The following is a 24,466-nucleotide window of genomic DNA, read 5'->3' on the forward strand; positions in this document are numbered from 1 at the left end:
AAATGATTCAAAAGATTATGATAATTGGGGAGGAATGGTGGGAGCTTTAGGGCTGGCAGGATGGGATAAAGTTAGGCACACAGGACACCTCGAAGTTGTCTAGCCTGGGTTTGAATCCTGACCCAGCTATAAACTGTCGTCCCAGGATTTCACATGCAGGGTGATTCATCAATGTGTGTGCCATCCCTCGGATGGACGTTAAATTTGGCATCCCATCTGCCGGCATTTGTTGTTTAAGACCCCATGGTGTCGTTTGCGAACAGTATATGAGAGATTGCTGGAACTATCAACAAATTACAAATTCATGCCCTAATTACTGCTGGGAAGACAATGGCAAACCATCTTGTATAACCCTTGCTAAGGATGCTGTGTTGGTGGCACTGATACTCTGTGAAGAGGATAGCATGTCATATATATATATTTCTCTATTATAATACCAATCTTGCACACTAAAAACTCAGCTCGCCGTCACACGATCCCTATGAAATTGCTGTGGCACTTCGCGGACATGCCGACAATGTTTGGGAAGTCTTGGCGTTCCATAGTACCACTTGCATTTTGCACAATGCGTATTTTTGTCATTCCCAGTGTACGATCTGTTGTCTGCTACCAGCTATGTTGTACTGCTATCCCGTTCATGTGCACAGGTATCGTATATATAAATATATATATATATATATATATATATATATATATATATATATATATATATATATATATATATATATATATATATATATATATCCTGGTGTTGGCGCAGTGGTTAGGGCAGCGGCTTGGGATCCAAAAGGTCCTGAGTTCAAGCCCCGTTGGGCCACTGAATTAATACACCAGGGGGTTGACTCAGCCTGTCATCCTTCCGAGGTCGGCCAAATGAGTACCATTGTACTGGGCCAGTGTATACCCCGGTTAAAATAGGTGTACCATATCCCTGTGTCGTAAGAGGCGACCAGGGTTGCGTCAGGAAGGGCATCCGGCGTAAAACATGTGCCAAATCACTATGCGGATCATACGGATGATCCGCTGTGGCGACCCCTAACGGGAGCAGCCGAAAGAAGAAGAAGATATATATATATATATATATATATATATATATATATATATATATATATATATATATATATATATATATATATATATATTTATATATTTCCAGCAGTGTGTGTGACCGTGTGTGTGACCGCTGTTTCTCGACAACCGCTGGTCTGATCTAATTCAAACGTGCTAGGTCTCTTGCTGGGGACCTGAGGATGTGCCTTTTCAAGGTTTGATATTAATCGGACAAGTGCTTCCCAAGTTATGGCCATTTATTTACCAAACCAATGGGAAGACACGTTGTTGCGTGGGCGTGGCCGATGGGGAAGTGAAGCACAGCCACGTTCCCCATTATGGGTTACAATGTACGGACTTCCGGAGAGTGATGACTTCGTGTATTCTAATAATTTCTCGATTTCTTATGCGCATTTATAGATAAACACAATGCCCCAAGTTATGATCGTTTTCATATTAGACGGTGTATAAATTTCGGGAACATCAGAGTGCTGGTATGCTCCGAACCAGGAAGTAAATTTTTTCTCTCTCTTCTCTTCTCTTTTTTGTTTTTCCTTGCCACGACATTGCGAAAAGGTAAAATACGTTGGCGCTAATTGAATAATTGGGTATTAAAAATAAATTGCGAATAATCGTAACTGCGAATAATATCAAACTTCCGGGTCACGCACGTGCGGGCACGTGAGAGCGAAGAAACGGCCTGTGTGGTTTATTTATTTATTTATTTATTATTATTATTTATTTATTTTTTTACGGGCACGTACTAGTATATATAATGGATGGTGGCTTAAGTCCAATTATAAAATGGAGGAGCCGCATTTTGTCTGCCTTTGAATGTTTAATCTGCTTCAACGCCGCAGGGGACTTCATTTTAAAGCTGATTTATATTTATTTTCCACATTTATTTCAATTGTGATGTGTTTATTTCTGGCTGTCGCCCACCTTCCCTTATATTTTCTTGAAGCTCAGGAACGTAACCCCCTTATTACCATACAAAATTGGTTTTAATTATAACGGTTTTGAATATCGGTGTCATTTGCCAGGAAGGTAACTTCCGTGATATTTAAAGTTTCACTGTATGCTTGAACAATGCTCCTGCAGGATAAGGTGTTCTATGAACTTTCTAGTTTACTTGAGCTATTTGTTAGCTCGCCTGTTCGAAGAACAGAGTGCTATAGCGATACCCCCGGCGTGAGCCTCAGCATGAGCGTCAGCGTGAAAATGTTAAAAATTTTGGTGCAAGTTATTTTTTCCTTTCTAATGTTTTTATCTACCACACTTTTTTTATACACCCAATATATATATATATATATATATATATATATATATATATATATATATATATATATATATATATATATATCATCGGGGCGTTTAATATGATACCGTCCTTCCATCCGTCCGTCCGTTCCTGTCCGCACTCTAACTCCCAAAGTTTTCAACTTTCACGTTTCATATTTGGTGCATAGGTGCAGACTGTGGAGCCGGTGTGTTGTGACATACATTCGTCATCTAAAGTGGTTGTCATGACAACCAGGATGCTGTTTTCCATCCGTTCCTGTCCACACTCTAACTCCCAAAGTTTTCAACTTTCACGATTCATATTTGGTACATAGGTACAGACTGTGGACACGGTGTGTTGTGACATACGTTTGTCATCTAAATTGGTTGCCATGGCAACCAGGATTCTGTTTTCCATCCATTCCTGTCCGCACTCTAACTCCCAAAGTTTTCAACTTTCACGTTTCATATTTGGGACATAGATACAGACTGTGGAGACGGTGTGTCATGACATACGCTCATCATCTAAAGTGGTGCCATGGCATCCAGGATGCTGTTTTCCATCCGTTCCTGTCCGCACTCTAACTCCCAAAGTTTTCAACTTTCATGTTTCATATTTGGTACATAGGTACAGACTTTGGAGACGGTGTGTCGCGACATACGTTCGTCATCTAAAGTGGTTGCCATGGCAACCAGGATGCTGTTTTCCATCCGTTCCTGTCCGCACTGTAACTCCCAAATTTTTCAACTTTCACGTTTCATATTTGGTACATAGGTACAGACTGTGGAGACGGTGTGTTGTGACATGCGATCGTCATCTAAAGTGGTTGCCATGGCAACCAGGATGCTGTTTTCCATGTCGTAGCACAATTCTGTATATACCTTGTTGTTCGGGCGTATATTGTGCTCACTTGTGCTCTTGTTACTGATTACAAGAATATATATATATATATATATATATATATAATATATATATATATATATATATATATATATATATATATATATATATATATATATATATATATATATATATATATATATATATATTGCTTTAAAATTATTTGGATCAGACTTCACTGCAATGCGTTATAAAAAATATTAATTATTAGACTGGTCTTTTAAAAACGATAAATGTATAAACAGGCGAGCATTGGGTGGCTTTGACACCAACTCTCTGGTTTCACATGCATTTATAAAGGCTGTTAATTTACTATAAGGAACAAATGAATGTTATCATGAATAATTTGATCAATTTACCTGAAAGTTGACTATCATTGGAATAAACGAAATGTATTTCTTAGTCAATGTTACAATAAGATGTCCTGTAATGTCCCAAGTTTGTGCTGCCAATATCGGTTGGACAGTGAGACCCCTGTCTCCCTTTCAGCCCTGTGATTGTCTTGTTCTTCTTTGCATGCTCTGAGTTATTTAATTTCCTCCCTTGTGCCATGGGTATAATCACGTTTTCTTCTTCCCTGTGGCCACTGCCTTTATTTAATTCCTTGCATCGTGGCTGGCCAAATGGCGGGTTAAATGAAAGCAGGGTGGTTGGCTTGTGGTTTCATCACAGCTGGTGGTGATGGTAGTACAAATGTATAATCTCTTGAGGGGAGGCGGAGCAACTCGCAGAGCATGCTTTGTGGCCACAACTAAATCGATCTCGACTTTCGTCTGAATCCACTGCTCACGTCAAGTCGAACCACAACCATCTGTGTCACGTTCTGTTCATTGTGTGACCTTGAAAAATCAACCAAGACATGACTGACGTCCAATGCTGTTTTTTCCTGTGGATTAAGAGGCTGGTCATGCCATTAGTGTGTGGAAGAAAATGTGAGGCTTGGAGGATGGGGAGAGAGCTGCTGTTGAAGGAACAGGCAGAATCCCATCGGTCCACGGCTTTTAGGGGAATGAGGGACGTTTTAGTCTTGCGCAAGTCATGAAAATATCTCTCAAGTGCAGCTGGCTGATTTATTTTATTTATGCAATCAAGAGTGACAGGTTGTCACAGGAGAGTTTTAAGGTCCAGAGAGTGAGATATCTGGGCTTTAAATAGCCAAAGAGAAATAGAGAAGAAAAAAAAATGACCGTTTTTACAGCCATTTTTCCCTGCTGTGCAGGGGTTTGGCTTTTTCTTGAGGCAATGTTTTTTTTTTATGGCCGGATGCCCTTCCTGACGCCAACCCTGGTCGCCTCTTACGATACACAGGGATATGGTACACCTATTCTAACCGGGGCATTCACCGGGACCAGTACACTGGCACTCATTTCGCCGACCTCGGAAGGATGACAGGCTGAGTCAACCCCCTGGTGTTAATTCAGCAGCCAACGGGGCTTGAACTCAGGACCCTGGGATCCCAAGCCGCCACCCTAACCACTAAGCCAACACCAGGCTTCAAAGAGAAATAGAGAAGGAAGAAAGAAAAAGTTGCAATGTAGCAACGTTTTCCTCAATGTCCTTTGTACAACAATAAAAAAAAAATAAATGTATATATTTCACCGTGTCCTATCCAGGTATGCAGAGAACAAGTGCAATATGAACTGAAAAGAATTGTCATTAACTAAAAAAAATACTTTAAAACCCGTTCATCTTTGCTGCTGATAGATGATGACATTTCGGTATTTAATTTCTTTTCTCTATAAATCCATTGAGGCCCTTGAAAAGTTGAATCACGGATCGTGGAAACTTTGTGCATTGACATTCCGTTGACATGGAGCAGTTATATATAGGATGAGCAAAAGAGCAATGTCCACCTATCCTTTCATAAGCAGCATCTCGATGCCCATTGCATTATCCTGGGAGTGTAACTATTCCACTGAAGCAATGTCCCCTGCATGTCAGTGTAAGAATTTGGAATATTTATTGTTATTACTAGTAATAGGTATCCACAACCATGCTTGGCCATGTTGTGGAACGTCAGCCTAAACCCTTACCTTTTCTTTATTCCATCCTCACTTTTTCACTTTTATTCGCTTTTAACTTTGTTTTCTCCGCACCCGCTTGAGTGAGTGCACGCACGCACGCACACACTCGCACACCTGACACAATCCAAGACAATTTGAGACGAGACAAACACAGCCACTAAGCTTGGGAGAAGTGCCATCATCTCCCAGGGTACTCGGGACACCAGTGACGTCACAACAATGGCATCACTTTTCTCACCACACTAAGTGAGGCATTTTCTAAGGAGGGATTTCCTCCTCCCCATGGATGCCAACCTATGGAGATCATCCATACTCTTATCCTTTAAATGTTGGACGTTAAGCAAGGAAGCATGCGTACCATTTAAAAACAGTCAACTTCCAACAAAGAATGAAGGCCCTCAATGTCAGACATGCATTCAGGGCCGCTTCTCTGGATATATCTCATGCTTTTGATACATTCTGGCATCCTGCCTTGCTCTCCAAACTGTCTGGCTATGGCATCCAATACCAACTCCATACATGGCTTACTGACTTCCTCTACCCTTGTAGCCAACATGTGGTACTCAACGGAATCCTTTCTTCTCCTCTCCCTGTCATGGCTGGAGTGTCACAAGGCAGCATTCAGGGCCCAGTCCTATTCCTGATCTTAATAAATGATTTATCTGCTTCTCTAGAAAATCCTCTTTATCTCTTTGCTGATGACTCCATCCTCTGCTGTGACATCCCTTATCCTTTGGACAGGCAGGCAGCAGCCTTTTTCATCTCTTCAGACCTTTCGAAAAATCATAGGATGGTCAAACACAAAGAATGCCATTCAATCCTGACAAACCTCACAATCTCACTATCTCTTTCCAAAAGGATTGTCTGGCACCCCCCCACCCCCCTTTCCTCCCCACCACTCATTCAATCCCCATATACTTTCTTCACAATCCTCTTGAGGAGGTTCAGTCATTCAAACTCCTGCGTCTCACTATCAGCCATTATGTTTCTTGGGCAAAGCACATTTCAAAGGTGGCCTCCAAAGCCAGGTGCCGGCTGAGCATCCTCCATCGTTTAACGTCCTTCCTTGGCACACCTTTACTCCTATCCACCAACATGGTCTTTATCCGCAGCTTGATGGAGTACTGTTCTCCCATCTGGGCTGGCTCCCCTGCCTCATATCTTGCTCAGCTAGACGCTGTGGAAACCAAGACCTTCAAGATCATTGGAATCTCCCACAATGAAGCGGAGTCTATGGGCCTATCACATTGCCATCACAAACATGATGATCTCTCTGTCTTCTACCACCTCCTTTCTGGTCTTTTACCCTCTGCTCTTTCAGTGCTTTGCCCCACCCCCCCCCCCCCCAGGTTTCTGCAGGGCACATATGGTCCACCATCAACCCCCTTCTGTTGAAACCACCTAAATTCAGGATCACTGTTCACCTCCACTCATTTGTTCCTCTTTATTCCCCCACCTGTAGAATTAACTTCCACATCCTCTACAATCTCATTCTTCCCTCCAGTTCTTTGTTCTTTGTTAGTTGCTCACCGCCATCTCAGATCGTCCCCAATCCAAAAGCATGATCTTTTCTACCCTTGTTAACCCCACCCAAATCCAGTTTTTCCTCCTTGAAGCTTCCTTCTCCATGTATGCACATTTTGCATTCTGTTTTTGTCTGTTACATCCTGATTCATTCATTGTGCTAGCTCTTCCACGAGCCTCAACTATGTATACAAAAAAAAAAGGCTTTTGTTTTTTGAATCAACTGAGGTTTGAACCACCCACCTCCCAGACTCGTCGCGGATGCTTATTCTTACAACACTGAGTCTGGATGAATTGGCCAGGATGCCGACGATAGCTTGCCTACTCCTTGTGTAGGACACCGTGGGATCTTGTGTGCATACCTCTTGACCACCCTGCCAGCACCTCTGCACCAACTCATTACACCAAAAGAACAATGCGATTGACATGCATACTGTACATGGATAAGAATAGGAGACAACAGGAAACAATTGTGAGGTGCCACCTTGAAGGATTGCAGAGACTAATGTGATTCTCCAAATATCACTGACATGGGAGAACTGAGACATCTTAGTGGAGTTGAGCGAAACGCTTGGTCTGGAGGATATTTACGATGACTTGGAGTGGTGGATGAACATGTCTTGCCTCCTGGAGCTGTGGACGGCTATCGTTGAGAAGGTATGTGTGCAAGGCCAGATTAGTGCCAGTAGAGTCTATTTCCATGTTTTTCTGGTCTCTTCTTAGATTGCAGACTCTTAAGGTTCCAGTATGGTGGTCCAATAAATAATGTATTAACTTGCATTACAGTGATATTTTGTCACTCATTATGTTATGCTTGTCTCGCATGTGCACTGTCGAGCATCCAAGATACCATTTCACCAAATGAAGTACTGGTAATGTTTAATAGGGATTTTTTTTTCTTGCATTCCTCTTTTGACTTGCAGTCTCCATGGTAACAACCATCAATGGGGCAAGTATAAACTGGGGAAACCAGTCACGCATAGGCCGTTGATGATTCCTGATTGCTTTGTAGGATGGTACCATTCCTCAATGTTTATCACTATAGCTATACCATTTCCCTATACCCAAGGGTTGGCACTTGGGTATAGGGAAATGGTGTAGGCATGATGAGCCAAATGACCTCCTCTTGTTCCTTAGTTTCCTTGTATTTCCAGATGAAGGATGTCTGAGTTGTACTTTGGAAAAGTTAAACGTTAAGTGTTTCTTGTTTCTTTCCTTTTATGGCCAGTCATTCCCTTAAAATTACTGCATTCTAAAGCTATTTCTCACCTAGGTCACCATTGTCCGAATCCAGTAGTCTCATAAATTTCCCAACTTCTGCGAAAGCCATTGCTTGGTGTTTGCATTTTATAGACCTTCACCTCTTTGATTCTTGCAAACAAGTCTTTTGGAATTGAGCACACTTTTGACCTAGCTTGCTTGTAAAAATGCCAAATGGTCATTCCTCCTATTGCCAAGCGAAATGTTCCAAAACCACCATTTGCTGGTGGTATAGCTTTCTTTGAGATCCGATGGATAATGATGAGGTGTGTAATCTGTATGTTATGACTGTCTTCAGAAGAAGCGGATTTTTATTCCCATCAATGCCGCACGTCATGCGGTAACGTGAAGTTCTTCTTTGCACCATCTATCGTATTGTCTCGCCGAGATCTCAATCTCCCGATGACGCAGGCCGGCAGAAGTGTCTCTAAGTCTGTCTGGTGTTTTAATCCTCTTGGGGATCGGACGACTACAGCACATATGTTGCTTGTTACAACACATTCCGCACAATTTCAGACTCTCACTGTACTTACCTGAGTTCTCTCTCAACGTTGCTTTATTCAGTGAGCAATGAGGGGGTAGGGGTGGGTAATGAGGCTAAATTGTTAAAGGGAAAAGAGTGAAAAGCAGTGAAGGGAAGATTATAGAAAGTAGTTGGAGGGGGTGTGCTGGGCAGAGATGAGGACGAGTGAGGAGGTATCTGCATGGAGAGGGGAGGGGTGAATTTTTTTTGACATTTTGTCAGTACATATGCCTCGTATGGAAAATTACGTGCACTATCAATACTTATTATGTCTGTGCTTTGACAACGGTTCACGATCAACTTCGCCAGAAGAACTTTCGCTCCTGTACTTGCCAAGCTCCTAAAATTTCACCTCCTGATAAATTTTGCTGTTCAGTAGATTGCTGAGCATTGTACTGCAAAGGTGTGCAAGTGTACACCAGTCTGCTCACAAGTGTGTTTGTGTGTTTTAACAGGCAAGGCAGCTGCCAGGCTGCAACATGATGACAGTGGACAGTGCAGCGAAGGATGATAGCAGGAATGAAGCAGGCTATGAGAGACCAGATGGGTATGCCTGGCTGAGATTGCATATGGGAGAGAGCAAAAATGATTGCACTACCAAACCATGCACGCTGTTTTTGCATGTGAAATTTTATTTAATTAATATTTTTTTGCGTGGGTGAATAAAAACAACTTCGCGAGTGGTACATTTGAAGCGCATGTGGATAGTACGTTGCATCTACTTTGTCCATTGCGTGGTGTGAATGCACATGTGTTGAGATTTCCAGGAAAACTCAATAAAACACATGTGTATGAGATTTTACAAACCGGCAATATGTTGTAGATGAACAGTGGATATGAGATGAGGCAAAACTTGCATGTAAATTGAGAGATTGATCCAAAGAAACAACCAGCAGCTGCGTGGCCTGTGGCTTGCAGGATAACAACACACTGATGTACCAAAATCACTGTCAAGGAAGACACACATCGGCATTATGGTCTCCATACAGTGATGTCCCTGTTTGTGTCTGTTTATTGCTTCATTGGTGAAGTTGGTTGACGTGATTTCTGTTTTCTCGATGCAGGATACTTTCTCGACCTTCATCAAGCGTGAACCTTTTCGGGAAAACATTATCAGCCAAACAAGTAGCGGATGAAGATTCCTGTCATGAAAAGAGACGACAGAACTTGGATACACCTGCTGGGGTACGGAGCGGGGCTCCTTATTGGTACAATTACCCAGCTGCGATTGGCCGAACATCGGAACGATGTGCGGATCGAGGAGAAGAGACCAACGAAGATGGTGTCATCCCTATAAAATCAATCCATTCAGTCTCTCAATGCAGTGGAATTTCAAATGGTGGAAGCACAGTGGAAGTGGAAAAAGAGGGAAAGGAAGGGATTACTGGGCTGCGCTCTGGATGCAAGGCTGCTAGTATAAGGCAGAAGATTAGTCAATGGGAGGAAAGATCAGGTGATGGACCCGGGGCAACTTGGGGAAGAGGTCCTGAAGTTGACGGTGGAACAAGTCGAATGTTGGAGTGGAAAAAAAATATTAGCAGCCGATACCAGGCACCAACTAACCGACCTCTTCAACCAAACAGAGACAACGATCTGGGTGGAAGATTGCAAGCTGAAATTTGTGAAGCAGGAAGAAGTTGTACCAGGAATGGAGATCCACAGGGCCACAGTTCAAGGATCTACAGCACACGAGAACAATTGGGGGTGTCCTTGAGTTTCAGAGAGGCGAGCCAACACTTTCTGGCTTGTAGCAAAAATGACAGTGCATCAGAGAGTGCAGCACCAATTAATTGTGAAAATGAGATTAAAAATCCCCCAAGGTTTTGCAAAAAGGAATTGAAGGAAGTGAGTGTGAAATCTCCAGATGCAATTGGTCAGGTCAGCGTAGGCCTATGTGAAGAGAGAGTCATGAGGCAACACACGAGTTTCAAGGCCCAGAAAGATCAATGTCATGACAGTGCAAAAGGGCCACAAAGTCAAAATATTATGTTGGATAAAGGCAGATGCAAGAAGAATGCATACAACTGGAGCCCAACTGTAAGGCCTTGCATGGATTCTCAGGAAGAAATTGAGGAGAAAGAGCAGAAGAGGAAGATTTTTCTGGAATCTGAAGACAGCTGTAACATACCAGCCATCTGGAACAGGAATGAGGCAAATCGTGAAAACAACTTTGCACGTGTTAGCTTGGCCCTCAATAAGAACTTGCAGCAGCATGAGGATAAAGGTTCAAGCATCACAACTTCAAAGGGCAAGGGCAATCACTATAACATGGGAATTCAGTTGAATAGGCCTTCAAGCACAGACAGTAGGGCCCAGAATTGCGTGCAAAGCACATTCGAGGTCGAAGGTTATCCTATCCATACTGAAACGTGTCCTTCCAAGGAGCCAAAGCCCAGTCCAACCCACACAGCAGTGAGCACTAAGCATCGTTCCAGTAAAGAGACATCTGTGTTGCTGCGTGTGCAAGCACTTGAAGCTGCTGCAAAAACAAGTCCTAATCAAGGTGTACCTGAGATGCCAGGCTTGTACTACAGTATGGACAGTCTTGGGTCAAAGTCTCGGGGGTCACAAGACAGCGGTGAAAGTCGAGTGCTGCGTGTGCCAAAAGCACAGCATCGACGAGGTAGTTCGGAAACGACTGCGAGTGAGACAGACTACAGCACCATTGACAGCCCCAGTGGACATAGCCTTGGACCTTTGGACATGGAGAATATTTACACAGATCCTGGTTCACCAAGTCCACCATCCCCCTCCAGTCCTCTTGCAACCATAAATCCTCTACCCAAGCCTCGTCGGACATTTCAGTATCGAACGGGTGCACGCCGTGCTGAACGGCCTTCCCGACGATTTCACAGCAACCGACTTGTCCTCCCGGCGACACCACCACCCCTGCCGAGCACGCCAGCCCCTGCACTTTGCCGCAATAATTCCGTGGGGCCTGTGAGGTGTCGATATGGCAGTCACAGGTTGGTATTGTCTTTTACATAGCATTGTAGCTCAGGTTATCAACAACTGCTTTAACATGTCTTACGTGCAGAAAGAGAGGGGTTGGGAAGGTACACAGTCAGAGTTAGTGATATGCACTTTATTTGTGTGGTTGTCTCATTTTCTTTGCCTTTGTTTGTTTAATCGGCACTAAAAAAGCAAATGTAGTATCACGTAACTACGATCTCCGGTGTGAGTAGAGGATAACTTTATGCCATTTTAAGTTGATCGAGACAGCAAGCATTGCTCGCAGATTCGGTTTCGAGTTCATTGTGAACCCAGTTACGTTTTTATTGTAAATCTTTTCAGGGCTTTTAGAACCTGCCATCTCCCCAGGAAAAACTGCTTCACCGTTCTGCTTATAGACCATTATTTGTGGCTGGTTGTGGTCACTTGAAAGGCTCAGAAACGACTTTCATTCCAAAAAAACCAAACAAACAATTAGTCAACCAAAGCCGTCTGTTTGAGTTCAAGTTTGAGTCGTAAGGAGTGCCTGGTTAATGAAACTTAAATGCGAGTTGTCAATTTTGTTGCTTATGATTGTCATAACCAAGATATGTTGTAAATGGAATTCTTAAATCCCATCACCCCAGACGATCTTTTGAATTTGAGGATCTACCAAATCGTACCCAGCCGGAGTCTGGAGGCAGCGGATCAGAGGAAAACATCTACGAGGATATTCTTGGTAACGTGGCATGTGTACCATTCCTCACATAAACCATGCTGGCATTAATGATTTTGACAACACAATCAAATATTGTCTGTGAAGGCTCGTGTCAGTCTGCGTCAGACAGTTATCATCTGGAACACCAGGAACTTTTAAGTGTCCACTGAAGTGCAGTAATACCTGCACTTTTATCAAACCAATCACATAATTTCCCAGATCATTACTTCCATTACTTTACATTACATTACACTTTACTTTACTTTACATTACATTTACATTGCATTACTTCTATTACTTAAAGTTAAAGCTCCATCCATTGTACTTTATTTATCTATTGTTTACAGGATCATGGAGGAGCCTTATATGTATCACACATATTATATTTATTTGTTCATACATGTATTAGTTATTTGACAAGGACATATCCCGACCAGAGATTGTATTCATTCACCTTTGTTGCTTCTGCCAAGGAAGGTGGACGGTGGTTATGTTTTCACCCCTGTCTGTCTGTCTGTCTGTCTGTTTATCTCTCTGTGAACAGGATATTTCAAAATTTTGTGGACGGAATCTGACAAAATTTGGTGGACTGTCTCAGTGTGTGACAAGGACAAATTGATTCGACTTTGGTGAAGATTCAGATCTGGAGCCGGATACGAGAATTTTTAAAGTGATTCTTAACCATTGAGAGAAAGGGCTAAAAACGATAGACAGCATGATATCTCAAAAAGTTGTAGATGGATAATTACAAAACTTGGTGGATGAGTTGGTTTGATGACATGAACAAGCCAATTAGATTATGGTTCAGATCAGCAGATCCAGCCTATCAATGGATACAAAACGTAAAATCTTTAACCTGGCAGAGGTATTGGACTTTGGGGTCTAAGTTTGGGGTCTTAAATGTTTTTAGGGGTCATAAAAGGTCTTATGCATTTTTTGGGTCTAAAGCATCTTCAGGGTCTTTGGGAACTAACGGGTCTTAGGAGTCTTCGAGGTCTTTGAGAGTTTTAGGGGTCTTTAGGGTATAGGGGTCAAAAGGTTTAAAGGGTATAAATGGTTTTAAAAGGTTCAAAGGTTAAAAATGGTGTAAAGGGATCGAATAGGTTTTAGGGGTCTAAGTGTCTGCATGTCTAAAATGTATGTTCCATAGCCCGTCATCAATAGAGGTAATTGATAGACGTAGTCCACGTCCAATAATAAGTAATAGACGTACTCACAGGGGTCGACTGAGACTTCACCTCAACGAGGGTTCAACCACAATTCATCCATGTTTTTCAGTTTTATATACATTATACAAAGATATCAAGTGAATCGGTTGAAAATTGACGATTTATGTGACCTTGACCTTCGGCATTTTGTTCTATTGACCTCAAAAAGAAGAGGCTTCCAGCTTGTCATTGCTTCTACTCGGTGGTGAAGTTTCAGTAAGATCAGAATAAAATAAGTGACCTGTAGCCGAAAGACATACAAACAAAAAAATAAACAAACATGAAAGACGTCATGCAGAGCATACTTGTGAAATCCCCCCCAAAAATCAAAAGACCATAAAAATAATTGTTTGCTGATTTCAGTGACCTGAGATGGAAATCCGATTCAAATTTCAAGTCAATCAGATGAAAATTGAGGATTTTAGAACCTTGACGAAATTGTTGAGCTTTTGACCTCAAAAACAATAGGCTTCTTGTTTATGATGAACTCGACCAGGTGGTGAAGTTTCGTGATGATCAGTTTAAAATTGTGACCTGGAGACAGTTAACAGACAGACAAACAGACAGACATACAGAATAATGCATGTGACCAAACAATATAGTTTAACATTTTAGATTTTTGCAAGTACCAAGCAGACAAACATAAAGACAGACAGACAGCGGTGAAAACATGACCTTCAGTGGTGGACATAACAACCTTTTTTTTTTTTTGCAGTTATGCAAAGATTGGTATTCCCGTCAGAGAAGTGATTTGGAAATACTGTATACAGTCAGTGTTGTCACATCAGAGGGTCTCCGCTGACGTAGACCATCTGAGCTGGAGATCCAAAAACTCCGCAAATGCTGAAAGGACATTACAATTTACTGTGTTCTATCAAAAGTCGGAAGACTTCATATGTAGGGATGGCACTCCATTGGCTCAATCTATACTATAAGAGAGCCGTGTGTGTGTGTGTGTGTGTGTGTGTGTGTGTGTGTGTGTGTGTGTGTGTGTGTGTGTGTGTGTGTGTGTGTGTGTGTGTGTGTGTGTGTGTGTTGCCATTTTTCTGAGATGGCTGAACGGATCTTCGTCAAACTTTCAGAGGTTGATCAGTGAATACCTTGGAGTGTTTTTCGATGAAAAGTAATTTTTTTTTCATTTGAACAAAAGATCTGTTTTTTGGGGGGGCGGGGGATTTTTTTCAATCGCTCTATAGTGCCTGACCTTTGTAACAATATGAAAGGTCATATTAAATGATCCCTGACCCCATTCCTTTGTAGAGGTGTAGAGAAGTGTTTTAGGCCCCCACAAAAGGGAAGTGTTTCACCTTCATCAGATGCATCTATTTATGCATGTATGTGCGTGTATGCATGAAAGTTGCCATTGGCGGCTGCTATCTCTACACGTGGGTGGATTTTAGGGGATGGACAGAGACCAACAGTGTGTCTTTGTGTGTGTGTGTCTTTGTTGGACAAATACATGGTATTTAGTTAGCCGTGGTACAAAGAATTAACCGCGATTAACAAAATTAGTGACCTTTTACACCATAACCTCAAGTTAGCACTTCACTACACTGACCAGCAAAATAAACAAAATGATCAGTGTAACTGGCATATACTGTAGAAAACAAACAATTCTCATGACATTAGGCCAGCACAAAATTACCTCGAAATGAGCAACTTTGTGCGATCAAGACATGAATCCAGGAGCAAGTGGAATAATATTGTGACGGGTTTTGTGCTGGACTTTCGTGCTGCTGTAGGAATCTGCTCCGTCCAGACTGACAGCCAACAGATGAAACATTACATCTTGTTTTTGAGTGTTCTTCTTCATATTCCTCTTATCAGTGGAAGTATGCCATTCATGTTTCCAATCGGTGCACTTTGCCTTGCAATGCCCTTCTTTGGCACAGGCGACCTGCGCTGGGTCGCGTATTTTGAGGCTAGTTATTTATTTGTGATTTCCTTTGTGCGATTTCACTTGTGAGTTCAACTTGCGAGCTTGTCAGGGTTGGAATTTCGAAAAAGGAGCTCTCATCAATGGACCGGTTTGAAAGCCGGCAATTCTGTCCATGCAGTCAGTCATCTGGAGTGTTGTTGGAGGCCCAACGAAGTGTATTTTTTGTGGCCATGGTCGAGGCTCGGGGAAGAGCGAGAACAGAATGGAATGGAACAAAATAGAAAGGGGGAAAACACCAACAGCAGAGGAAACACCAACACTTCCTAACTGAGGTCGTAGTGAAAGAAGTGAGAAGGGAAAGTGCAAAGAGGTGGAAAGCTACAATTAAATGGCAGTTGAATTGCGTATCGCCTGGTATGCACAAACAAATGAAGTACCCTCGGCTTCTGTGGTTCCAGCAAATTATCCAAGTTATTTTCCCATTTTTTCGGTCATTATCGCAGGACAAATCCCTGAGGTTTGCCACAAGATTGCTGCTTTTCCACCACAGATGACACTGCAGAACCATTTGCTGCAAGGACTATATGGCTTGACAGGTTCAAGACGCATCATTTGCCTCCAACTTTTGTTGTTCCATGGATAAGGTGCTGGCGCAGATGTGTCCACCATTGAGACCTTTAAGAGGAGAGGTTTGACCGATTGTGTGCTGAGCCCTTCCAACATAAAGTGTACACCGGATAAAACTGGCCTTTTATTGCCAAAAATGCCCACCAAGATGTTCTTGCCATTGGACGAGACCTGTGCACCTGGATTTGAAAATGTCTAAGGAATGGTTATCGCTGCTGCTCTGCACCAAAGTTGCAGGCTTGGAAAGATCAAAATTATTATTGTGGGAAAGCTGAAATCTCCTTGAGCTTAAAAAACATTTTTGGTGCTTTTCTACTTTGAAGAGGAACCATAAAATCCCATGGGAGCGGAGGGGTGGCGGTAATACCGTGTACACTACTTTACTGTATCTTGTGCTTTGTTCTGTTTTTTTTTTTTTTGAGATGTTGTGCCAGCATACTTTACTCCAAGGTTGAGAATCAGTGCATGAACCCTTTTCTGCACATGGAGTAGTTTTTTGTTGTGCTTTGTACTGCGTTGTGGAATGTCATGCCAACAAAGTCCCACTTATCTCCTGAGTTTGAAAAATTGTGCATGGATCCGTTTCATGTGCACAGTACTTTTATCTTGTGCATTTTGAGATGCCGTGCCAGAAAAGTCCTGCTTATCTCTGACTTTGAGAAATGGTGCATGAACCCGTTTCCACGTATCGAGTACTTTTATCTCGTGTTCTGCACTACTTTGCGAGATGTTGTGACGGCGAAGTTCCTGATTATCGTCCAACTTGGCGAAATGGTGCATTGACCCACTTCCTTGTACAAAGTGCTTTTACCTTGAGCTGTGTCACCCTTTGTGAAATATCATGCTTCTTGGTGATGTGCTGTAATTTGGTGATTCCTCACCATTATGTAAAGCCTGGTGTTGGCTTAGCGGTTATGGTTGCTGGCTTGGGATCCTAGAGTCTTGAGTTCAAGCCATGTCGGCTGCTGAATTTACCACCAGGTGGGGTTGACTCAGCCTGTCATCCTTCTCAGGTTGACAAAAGTAGTACCATTGTACTGGTAATAGGGGCACTGCATCAGCAGCATAGCCATGTCCCTAACCAATGATGCAACCAGCAGCCACAAGGCTGCACATGAGAGTGTGAGTGTGTATCGTTATATAACGCCCTTGAACCTCGGGATCTCTTTTAATGTGGAGGGCTTGGGGTTGGGGTTTGGGTATAATAGTTACATTCTGGTGGAATAGTTATATTATTACAAATTTTCAATCCAATGACTTTTTCACAGAACATGTCTATTTGTTATAACGAGATTATTCTTTATTATTACTACTATTATTATTATTATCATTATTATTATTATATCATCATCATCATCAACTAAATTAATGCATATTAAGTGATTTAAACAACATTGTAAGGTCTTGAGATTAAATTTTTGAGATATTCCCATTCCGTTACATGCCTGCTTCTCGGAATTTCATGACAGATGCTAGCTAGTCTCATGATAGTATTTTGCTTCATCATGTGATTTGAATTTCTCATCTCAAGAGGTTATTTTAGCGGCCTTGGGCTAAAAATGGTGCACTTGCATAAAGTAGCATTACTGTTAAGAATTTGTATTCGGATCATCTATAATTCTTGCCGCAGTCATCATGAGTTTTCAAATAAAGGCTCGTCAGTCCATTTCCATGAAAGACTTTAATAATTTTTTTTGCATTTGCACTGCTTTATTTTGGCTGACATGTGATTCCAGACCACACTCCGTGGTTGACTGTTCATGACTTTAGAGAAACTTGGAATGGAAACTTAAAAAAAACAGCCTCGATGAAAAGGCAGAGTTCTCTCCACCATAACAATATCAACCATTGTTTGTCAAATAGAAATATTAAAGCAAAGGTGTTTTTTGATGCACCGAATTGATTCGTCTGAAGACTTTATTATAACCGATGTTATACACTTATTAAAAATAGCATTGTCTTTCATTAGCAGATCCTTCTAGAGAAAATCCATATGAAGATGTTGCAGAAATGATACCAGGATCAGGTTTATCGGATGTACGCTGTCCGGTCACACTCAACCCGACTTGCCTGTCTCAGACAAGAAGGCCTTTAAACGTCTCTGGGGTAAGCTGCTATTATTGTGCAGGCCATTGTCAAGCGAGATGCACACAAATGTCTTTCTTTTGTTATTTCCATTCTTCTCTCTTTTTTTCTAACTTGTATAAAACTTTGCCATTACTATAGACTATAGAGTATAGAGCCTGAACATACAATGTCAAAACTCCAATAATGGAATATAATATAGCTTATATTGTTACGTGGAGAAGGAGGGGGGATTGGTGTGGGGGTTGGGGGGGGTTCCATAGCCAGATTGTGGAAAGCGGAGCATGGACTATACAGTCGTGTAGCCTAGATTTCTCCTTGTATTGGCTAAATGTCTTGAAGTTAGTTGTATGTAACATGTGCACCAATGAGGCAGTGAGTGTGTTAACCTTTAAGATATTCATGGTGTGGTTGTGTTGCAAAAAACCTCCCATTTGAAAGGTGAGGCCAAGTGGAGGGTTTGTGAAACAATGGCAAACGGAAAGCGCTTCACACAATAGCATGTGTGTGGGCCATGGCGGCGAGATGCACTGCAGAAGCCTGGAAGAAGGATAAAATACTTTTTCTTTTGGACACATCCCATGGGATGGGAAGACGAGAACAAGTTACTGCCCAGACTGGCAGATGGCCAACCACTTGGGGAGGTGATCCCAAAGTTTGGGAGGGTTGGACTGACGCGGAATACAGTGATCTGCATTGTGAAGGAGAGCGGATGCAGCAACTCTGGCCTCTGGGAATCATTGCTGTCGTGTTGGATCTGCACCATCTTGCCTCGCCTTCATCACTCTTTGCCTCCTTCACTCCACACCTTCTCTGCTCTGCTCCTCATCTTTGTGGGCTGAGTTGCTTTAGCTCACCACTGTGGGATCCCAATGTTATCATACTTAAACATAATTCCCAGCCTCATGTGGAGGCTCGTGTTTCTCTTGGCACCATTACAGGATTTGGTTTTAGTTCTTTCCTTGTACATAAGTTTGCGCATCCCCTCATCCCTATTTCTGTCTGTCGACCACTTGATTTGCTCTGTCTCGTTAAAAAATAGCCTCGAGTGGGCTGACGGGCATCTCTTGAGGTTGTAGTTCGGACCTCTGCTGAATCCAAAATATGGGAAATGACACGGACGTTAGACTGGTCAAAATTTGTGGAAACTCCCCCTGAAAGCCCCTCTGATGATAAATCGAAAACTCTAAGACTGACCAATCCTGTGGACAATGGAGTAGAAAGGCTGCATTGGGTTTTGGAGCAACCAGTTGGTAAATATGGGACGAGTAGAGATCCTTAGTTTCAGGGAGTAACAACCCCCTGGAAGCCCCCATGATTCTAAATAAAAAATCCAAGCCTGAGCGATTGTGCGGGCTACTGTCTTATATTCATGTGTCAAGTTTCAGAACAACCAGGCAGGTGATAAAGAAGAGCAGCAAAAATAGCAAAAAGTGAACGGATACCTGGACGGATGGGTGGACGGACAGACATCCAGACATCATGACCCATTATATAAGTTGATCTCTCTGAGAATCGAGATGAGATGACCTAAAAATGACAGACATACATGGTTTGTTGTCTTTCACAAGGCACATCCTGGAAATGCAGGGCGCAATTTGTATTAATATCTATTTCTCTGAGTATTAAACCTGTCCAATCAGCTTGTTGCTTGAGATTGCTGGATGCATCATTTGCTTCTGAGTCATTCTGCCATTTTTTTCATTATTGAGCTTTGAATGAGAAATAATGGAGTAATGAAATGAAGTTGGTGGACTCTTCACCAAAAACCTCTGTGTTCAGCTGAGACGTTCACCAGAGCCAATGTAGAATTGAGACTGTGTGTTCTTTCTTTGAACATGCCTATCACCATCTCGTGCAATCTCGTATGGTATGTACTATTGTCTGCTCCTCAGGTCATCTCCACACTGACTGCGGTGTGGCATCATGCGGGTACCACCTTTGACTAAGTATAATAACACTGACTTTTACTGAAGCAACCGTTTGTTTTGCTTTTCGAATCTGTTCCATATCATGCAGGTGTGGCACCGATCATGCCTGATGGTCTGCATACATGCAGTCAGTATCCATTCAGGTTTGAGAAATACATCCCGACCATTTTTGTTAGGTGTTATTGTACCAGATCACCAACCTTGGTCTTCAATGTACCTTTTTCATGTTGAGGAGAACACTGGCCCTGTTCTCCTGCCTGCTACTCCATTAATTCCCTGAGATTTGAAGCAATTCCGCCACCACAATGTGCTGATTCCTTGATTTCTCTGCATCCCTCGTGGAATGTCTTTTTCATCAATCTGATGGAGTAGGCCTACATTTAACCATTTTTTGCATGCATTTTATTTCGCTCGCGGATAACCACAATTTATCACTGTAAAATGATAAAATGCCGTTTTATCATCCTCTTCTTAGTACACTCAATACATTTCTTATTTTCCATCCCTTTTTCATGCAGCCCACCATGTCAGATCCGCTTCGACGAGCCCAGATGCGTTTCAACCCTCACTGCAATGCACACTCCTCACCCAGCAACCTGGAGGAGTTCAACATGATGGAGTTACCCACCACAAACAAGGTCTCAGTTGCTCAGACAATATAGGTCACAATTTCAATGTAATTTCAAGAAAGACTGAACTTTTCTAACATCCTTAACCAGTCTAATTTTTTTTATCAGGTTGTTATATTTAATTATATGATAGCCTGGTGTTGGCTTAGTGGTTGGGGTGGCGGCTTGGGATCCCAGGGTCCTGAGTTCAAGCCCCGTTGGCTGCTGAATTAACACCAGGGGGTTGACTCAGCCTGTCATCCTTCCGAGGTCGGCGAAATGAGTGCCAGTTGTACTGGTCCCGGTGTATGCCCCGGTTAGAATAGGTGTACCATATCCCTGTGTGTCGTAAGAGGTGACCAGGGTTGGCGTCAGGAAGGGCATCCGGCCATAAAACATTGCCTCACAAAAAGCCAAACCCCTGCACAGCAGGGAAAAAATGGCTGTAAAAACGGTCATTTTTTATGTTTAATTATATGCCTGGTGTTGGCTTAATGGTTGGGGTGGTGGGCTTAGGATCCGAGGATCTTGAGTTCAAATCCCACTCGGCTGTTGAATTAATACCAGCTTGGGGTTGATTCTGCCTGTCATCCTTCTGACGTCAGCAAAAATGAGTGCCAGCATGCTGGTATACTGTGTCGGAGTGGCAACCTGTCCAGGATTGTGCCCAATAGCCAAGGAGACTGCTTAAACAGCACGAACGCTCTGCACAGAGTATGGTCCCAATGGATGGATGGATGGATGGATATTTAATTATATATCCATTTGTGTAATTTGTTTTTGTATTGTCACAAGTAGACTGAAATTATTCGTAAATAACAACACATCTCAGTTTGAAGCCAACTTGCAAACCATGTCTCAAGTGTCCGTGGTCACAAGCTGACTGGTACTTTCTGTGTACGTTGAGATTTGGATGTATTTTTGATAAATTGCAAAATGAGATAAGGATAGAAAGGGAGGAGGACAGAATAGAAAAGAGAGGTAGATAAATTTAAGGAGGAGGTAGGAGTGAAATCAAAGTGGAATGAGATTAAAGTGAAGTGATATAATGGAGGTTCATTGGCCCTTTGGAGGAGTGGTGGGGGTGAGTTCAATACTCTATAATTTCTACTACGATGACAACTACTAATCCACATTCCCAGCGTAAATTTTGATCTTTGTAGTGGACCCTTTGGTTGTTGACCCTTTTTGCACTATGTTCCGTTAGGACAGAGGGGACGTGAGATTTGAGTGGGAATTTATGGAATTTTTGGCCATGGCACAAGTGATTGCTTGCCCAACAATGTCAACACAGTCTACGTAATAACTAGATAGCTGCTTTTAGAGTCCAGAGGCTTTGCAATAAGACTTTACCCTCGACATTGAGCTGACACTACAGTGGAAGGGTGAAAAGCCTGAAACACTTTGGTCTACCATGGATCAAATAACCTGGTACAAACAAATAAAATGGCATTTGCAATATTTATTATAATTAATTTTGTAATGGGATCTTTGTTTGACTAATTGTCAAAAATCTTTTCAATAAAGACAAATTTTGTCGGGTCTTAAGGGGCCATTAATGAAGTTAGCATGAATAGCAAGCCATGGCGATGTTGTGCATGAGGCAGATCTCACATGATGAAGAACAGAGCTATCAGCCAATGAGCAGACAAGTGCCGGAAACTTGGGGATCAACGACTAAACATGTAGCCAATAACACAAGGGTATGTCTTTTGGAAACATCTATACATGACGAGGTGAAAAATCAAAACTTCCTATCTGACATTTTCACAGAGTTGAGTTAAACGTGTAAATGGTTTATATCATCGACACAAAAACAGTGAATTTTTCGCTTGCTCCTTTCCCTTGTACGCTGGGTACATCCTCTTCCCTCCCCACTTCACTTACTGCAATCTCTTTGAAACAATCTTTCTCTTTTCTCTCCCCTTTTCTCCATGATCCTGATCTTCCTTTATTCCTCTATTTCCTCATCTATTCCTCGTATTTTTTCTCGCTTTATATCCCACCCACTCATTGTATGAAAAATATGATTTACGACCTCCCCCAGGGACCAGCGACCAAACATTTGCTTGGGCAGTGCCCAGATGGACAGGGGGATGCCACACACCAACAGATCCTCCCCACCCCGTGTGGGGCCTGGGCAACACCACATCTGTTCGACCTTTTTTGTTTCAAAATTTCACAATAATCATAATGCACATAATTTTTGACATAAAGGACGTTCTTCATTCCTAATTTTCATCCTCCGCGTTCCTCAAGATGATCGTGGGTGGGGAGAGAAGATGGCACCAAAACAAATGCAAAAACGAGCAGGCCGACCTTAACAGACAACACTTATCTCCTATCCAAAGTCCAACATAAATCCCATGTATTGACCACATCCCCCAGTGGATGTTACATGCTCCAGCTGTCAGCTGAGCCCAACACCCAATTTCAAAACTACCTCGCCACTTTCATGGACTATCTGTCCACCATAGGACTCATCATCCTAATCCCTATTATCCCCTCATCCCTGTTTTTAATGTGCACATGACTGAGTGGAACATTTCCCATAACCACTCAACACAACCAATATAATTTCCATAATCACTAGTCATCAATCATCCTAGCAAAGCCATGGCATTACAATTACTTGTAGGTGTGGCCTCAACTCAGCAGCGGGGAGGTCCGATAATGTGGTGGTGTAGGTCTCTCGGTATGTGTGCCCACAATGTCAAATAAAGTCCCCAAATATATGATTTCTTCAGGCCCCTCACTTCACTTACCATGCCCAACACCACAATCACTTCCATTGCCGTACACCTTGCCGGATTTCGGTCACCCACATGACACTCCTTGGCCTACACATGGTCATCATGGGTGCTCTACCCCATTACCAACTGATCCGACTCTCTTTCCGAGAGGTCGCTTTCAAACCTAGATGCAAGCTGTCCACGAGTCCTGGAGCAGAGATCGACATAATGGCAGCTTTTTGGCATAAAAAAACTCCTCAAAGCTCCATATCTGTTGCTCGCTCAAAGCCCTCTTTGCTCTGAGAGTTAAACGTTCACAGCTCCGGCACACTCAGCTCTGCACACTCAAAGAGATCCTCTATGCCAATCTCCTCCCTTCTGCACGACAGCCGTTCCTCCAAAAAGCTCCCTCTCCTCTGGCGTAATTGTCACTTTCTTGCGTTAACATCTCTCTCCATCAGCAGCTGTTAATGGTCAATCCAGGTGAGCAACTGATAAGCCCCATGGCAAATCGTCTCCTGTTGTGAAGCTAATTGCCGTCCTTCTCAATGCAGATTCGCCACTCCTGCACATTCTTCTTGGGTGGAATATTGCACATTATAAGGGGAATATTTAAACAAAAAAAAATTCCAGATGAAAAGAACATAAAAACACAGTCAGTGGTTCAATATGGGGGATAATCAACAATAGGGTAGGCATAACAAGCATCTCACTGTACGTTTAGTGATGCACATGTCATCTCACAATTAATTATGTGATACTTATTCTAAACAAAATCTATCGTTATACTCGGTAGTTTTATTAACCCCTAAGAACCATTCTCACAACTCTGTATACAGGATGTGACTGTTGATGATAGTATTGTGTCCCGCTGCGGATTGCAGCTGGTGCAGAAGATCAACAGCGTGTTTACAGCAAAGCGTGGAAAAAAGCGGTGGAAGAAGTATTCTGTGTCCAGCCCTGAGAGCTGCTCCATGAAAGGTGGGGGTCTTGTGGTGCAGAGTATCCTCAAAGTTGGAATGAGTCTTACGATCATACATGAGTTGAATGTTGGATCTTTTGCTTTGTATTCTACAGATGAAAACAGTGACAGCGAGAGTGACTCTGATGAACGACTTAAAGGTAAGTGATTATCCTTTTGGAGCTTCATTTTATTCACTCTTCAGTATTTATTTTAAGTTCAC

General features: G+C 42.4%; 1 protein-coding gene across 4 annotated transcripts in view; it reads left to right on the forward strand.

Annotated features, from left to right (window-relative positions):
• The window catches only part of LOC147034886 (DENN domain-containing protein 2B-like), a 187,905-nt gene that overhangs the window by 98,013 nt on the left and 65,426 nt on the right, over positions 1-24,466 (forward strand). For 3 of the 4 annotated variants that reach the window (XM_085890636.1, XM_085890626.1, XM_085890609.1), the window contains exons 3-9: positions 9,019-9,110; positions 9,628-11,529; positions 12,142-12,233; positions 17,896-18,032; positions 20,461-20,580; positions 24,167-24,263; positions 24,360-24,404. In XM_085890636.1, the coding sequence (XP_085746762.1) occupies positions 9,019-9,110; positions 9,628-11,529; positions 12,142-12,233; positions 17,896-18,032; positions 20,461-20,580; positions 24,167-24,263; positions 24,360-24,404 (2,485 nt within the window). The remainder of the gene's footprint in view (positions 1-9,018; positions 9,111-9,627; positions 11,530-12,141; positions 12,234-17,895; positions 18,033-20,460; positions 20,581-24,166; positions 24,264-24,359; positions 24,405-24,466) is intronic. The other variant, XM_085890618.1, reaches the window with a different exon arrangement.

This window comes from Eptatretus burgeri, chromosome 1, assembly GCF_056783735.1.
Source record: "Eptatretus burgeri isolate ZD-2024b chromosome 1, Ebu_testis_v1, whole genome shotgun sequence".
NCBI lineage: Eukaryota > Metazoa > Chordata > Myxini > Myxiniformes > Myxinidae > Eptatretus > Eptatretus burgeri.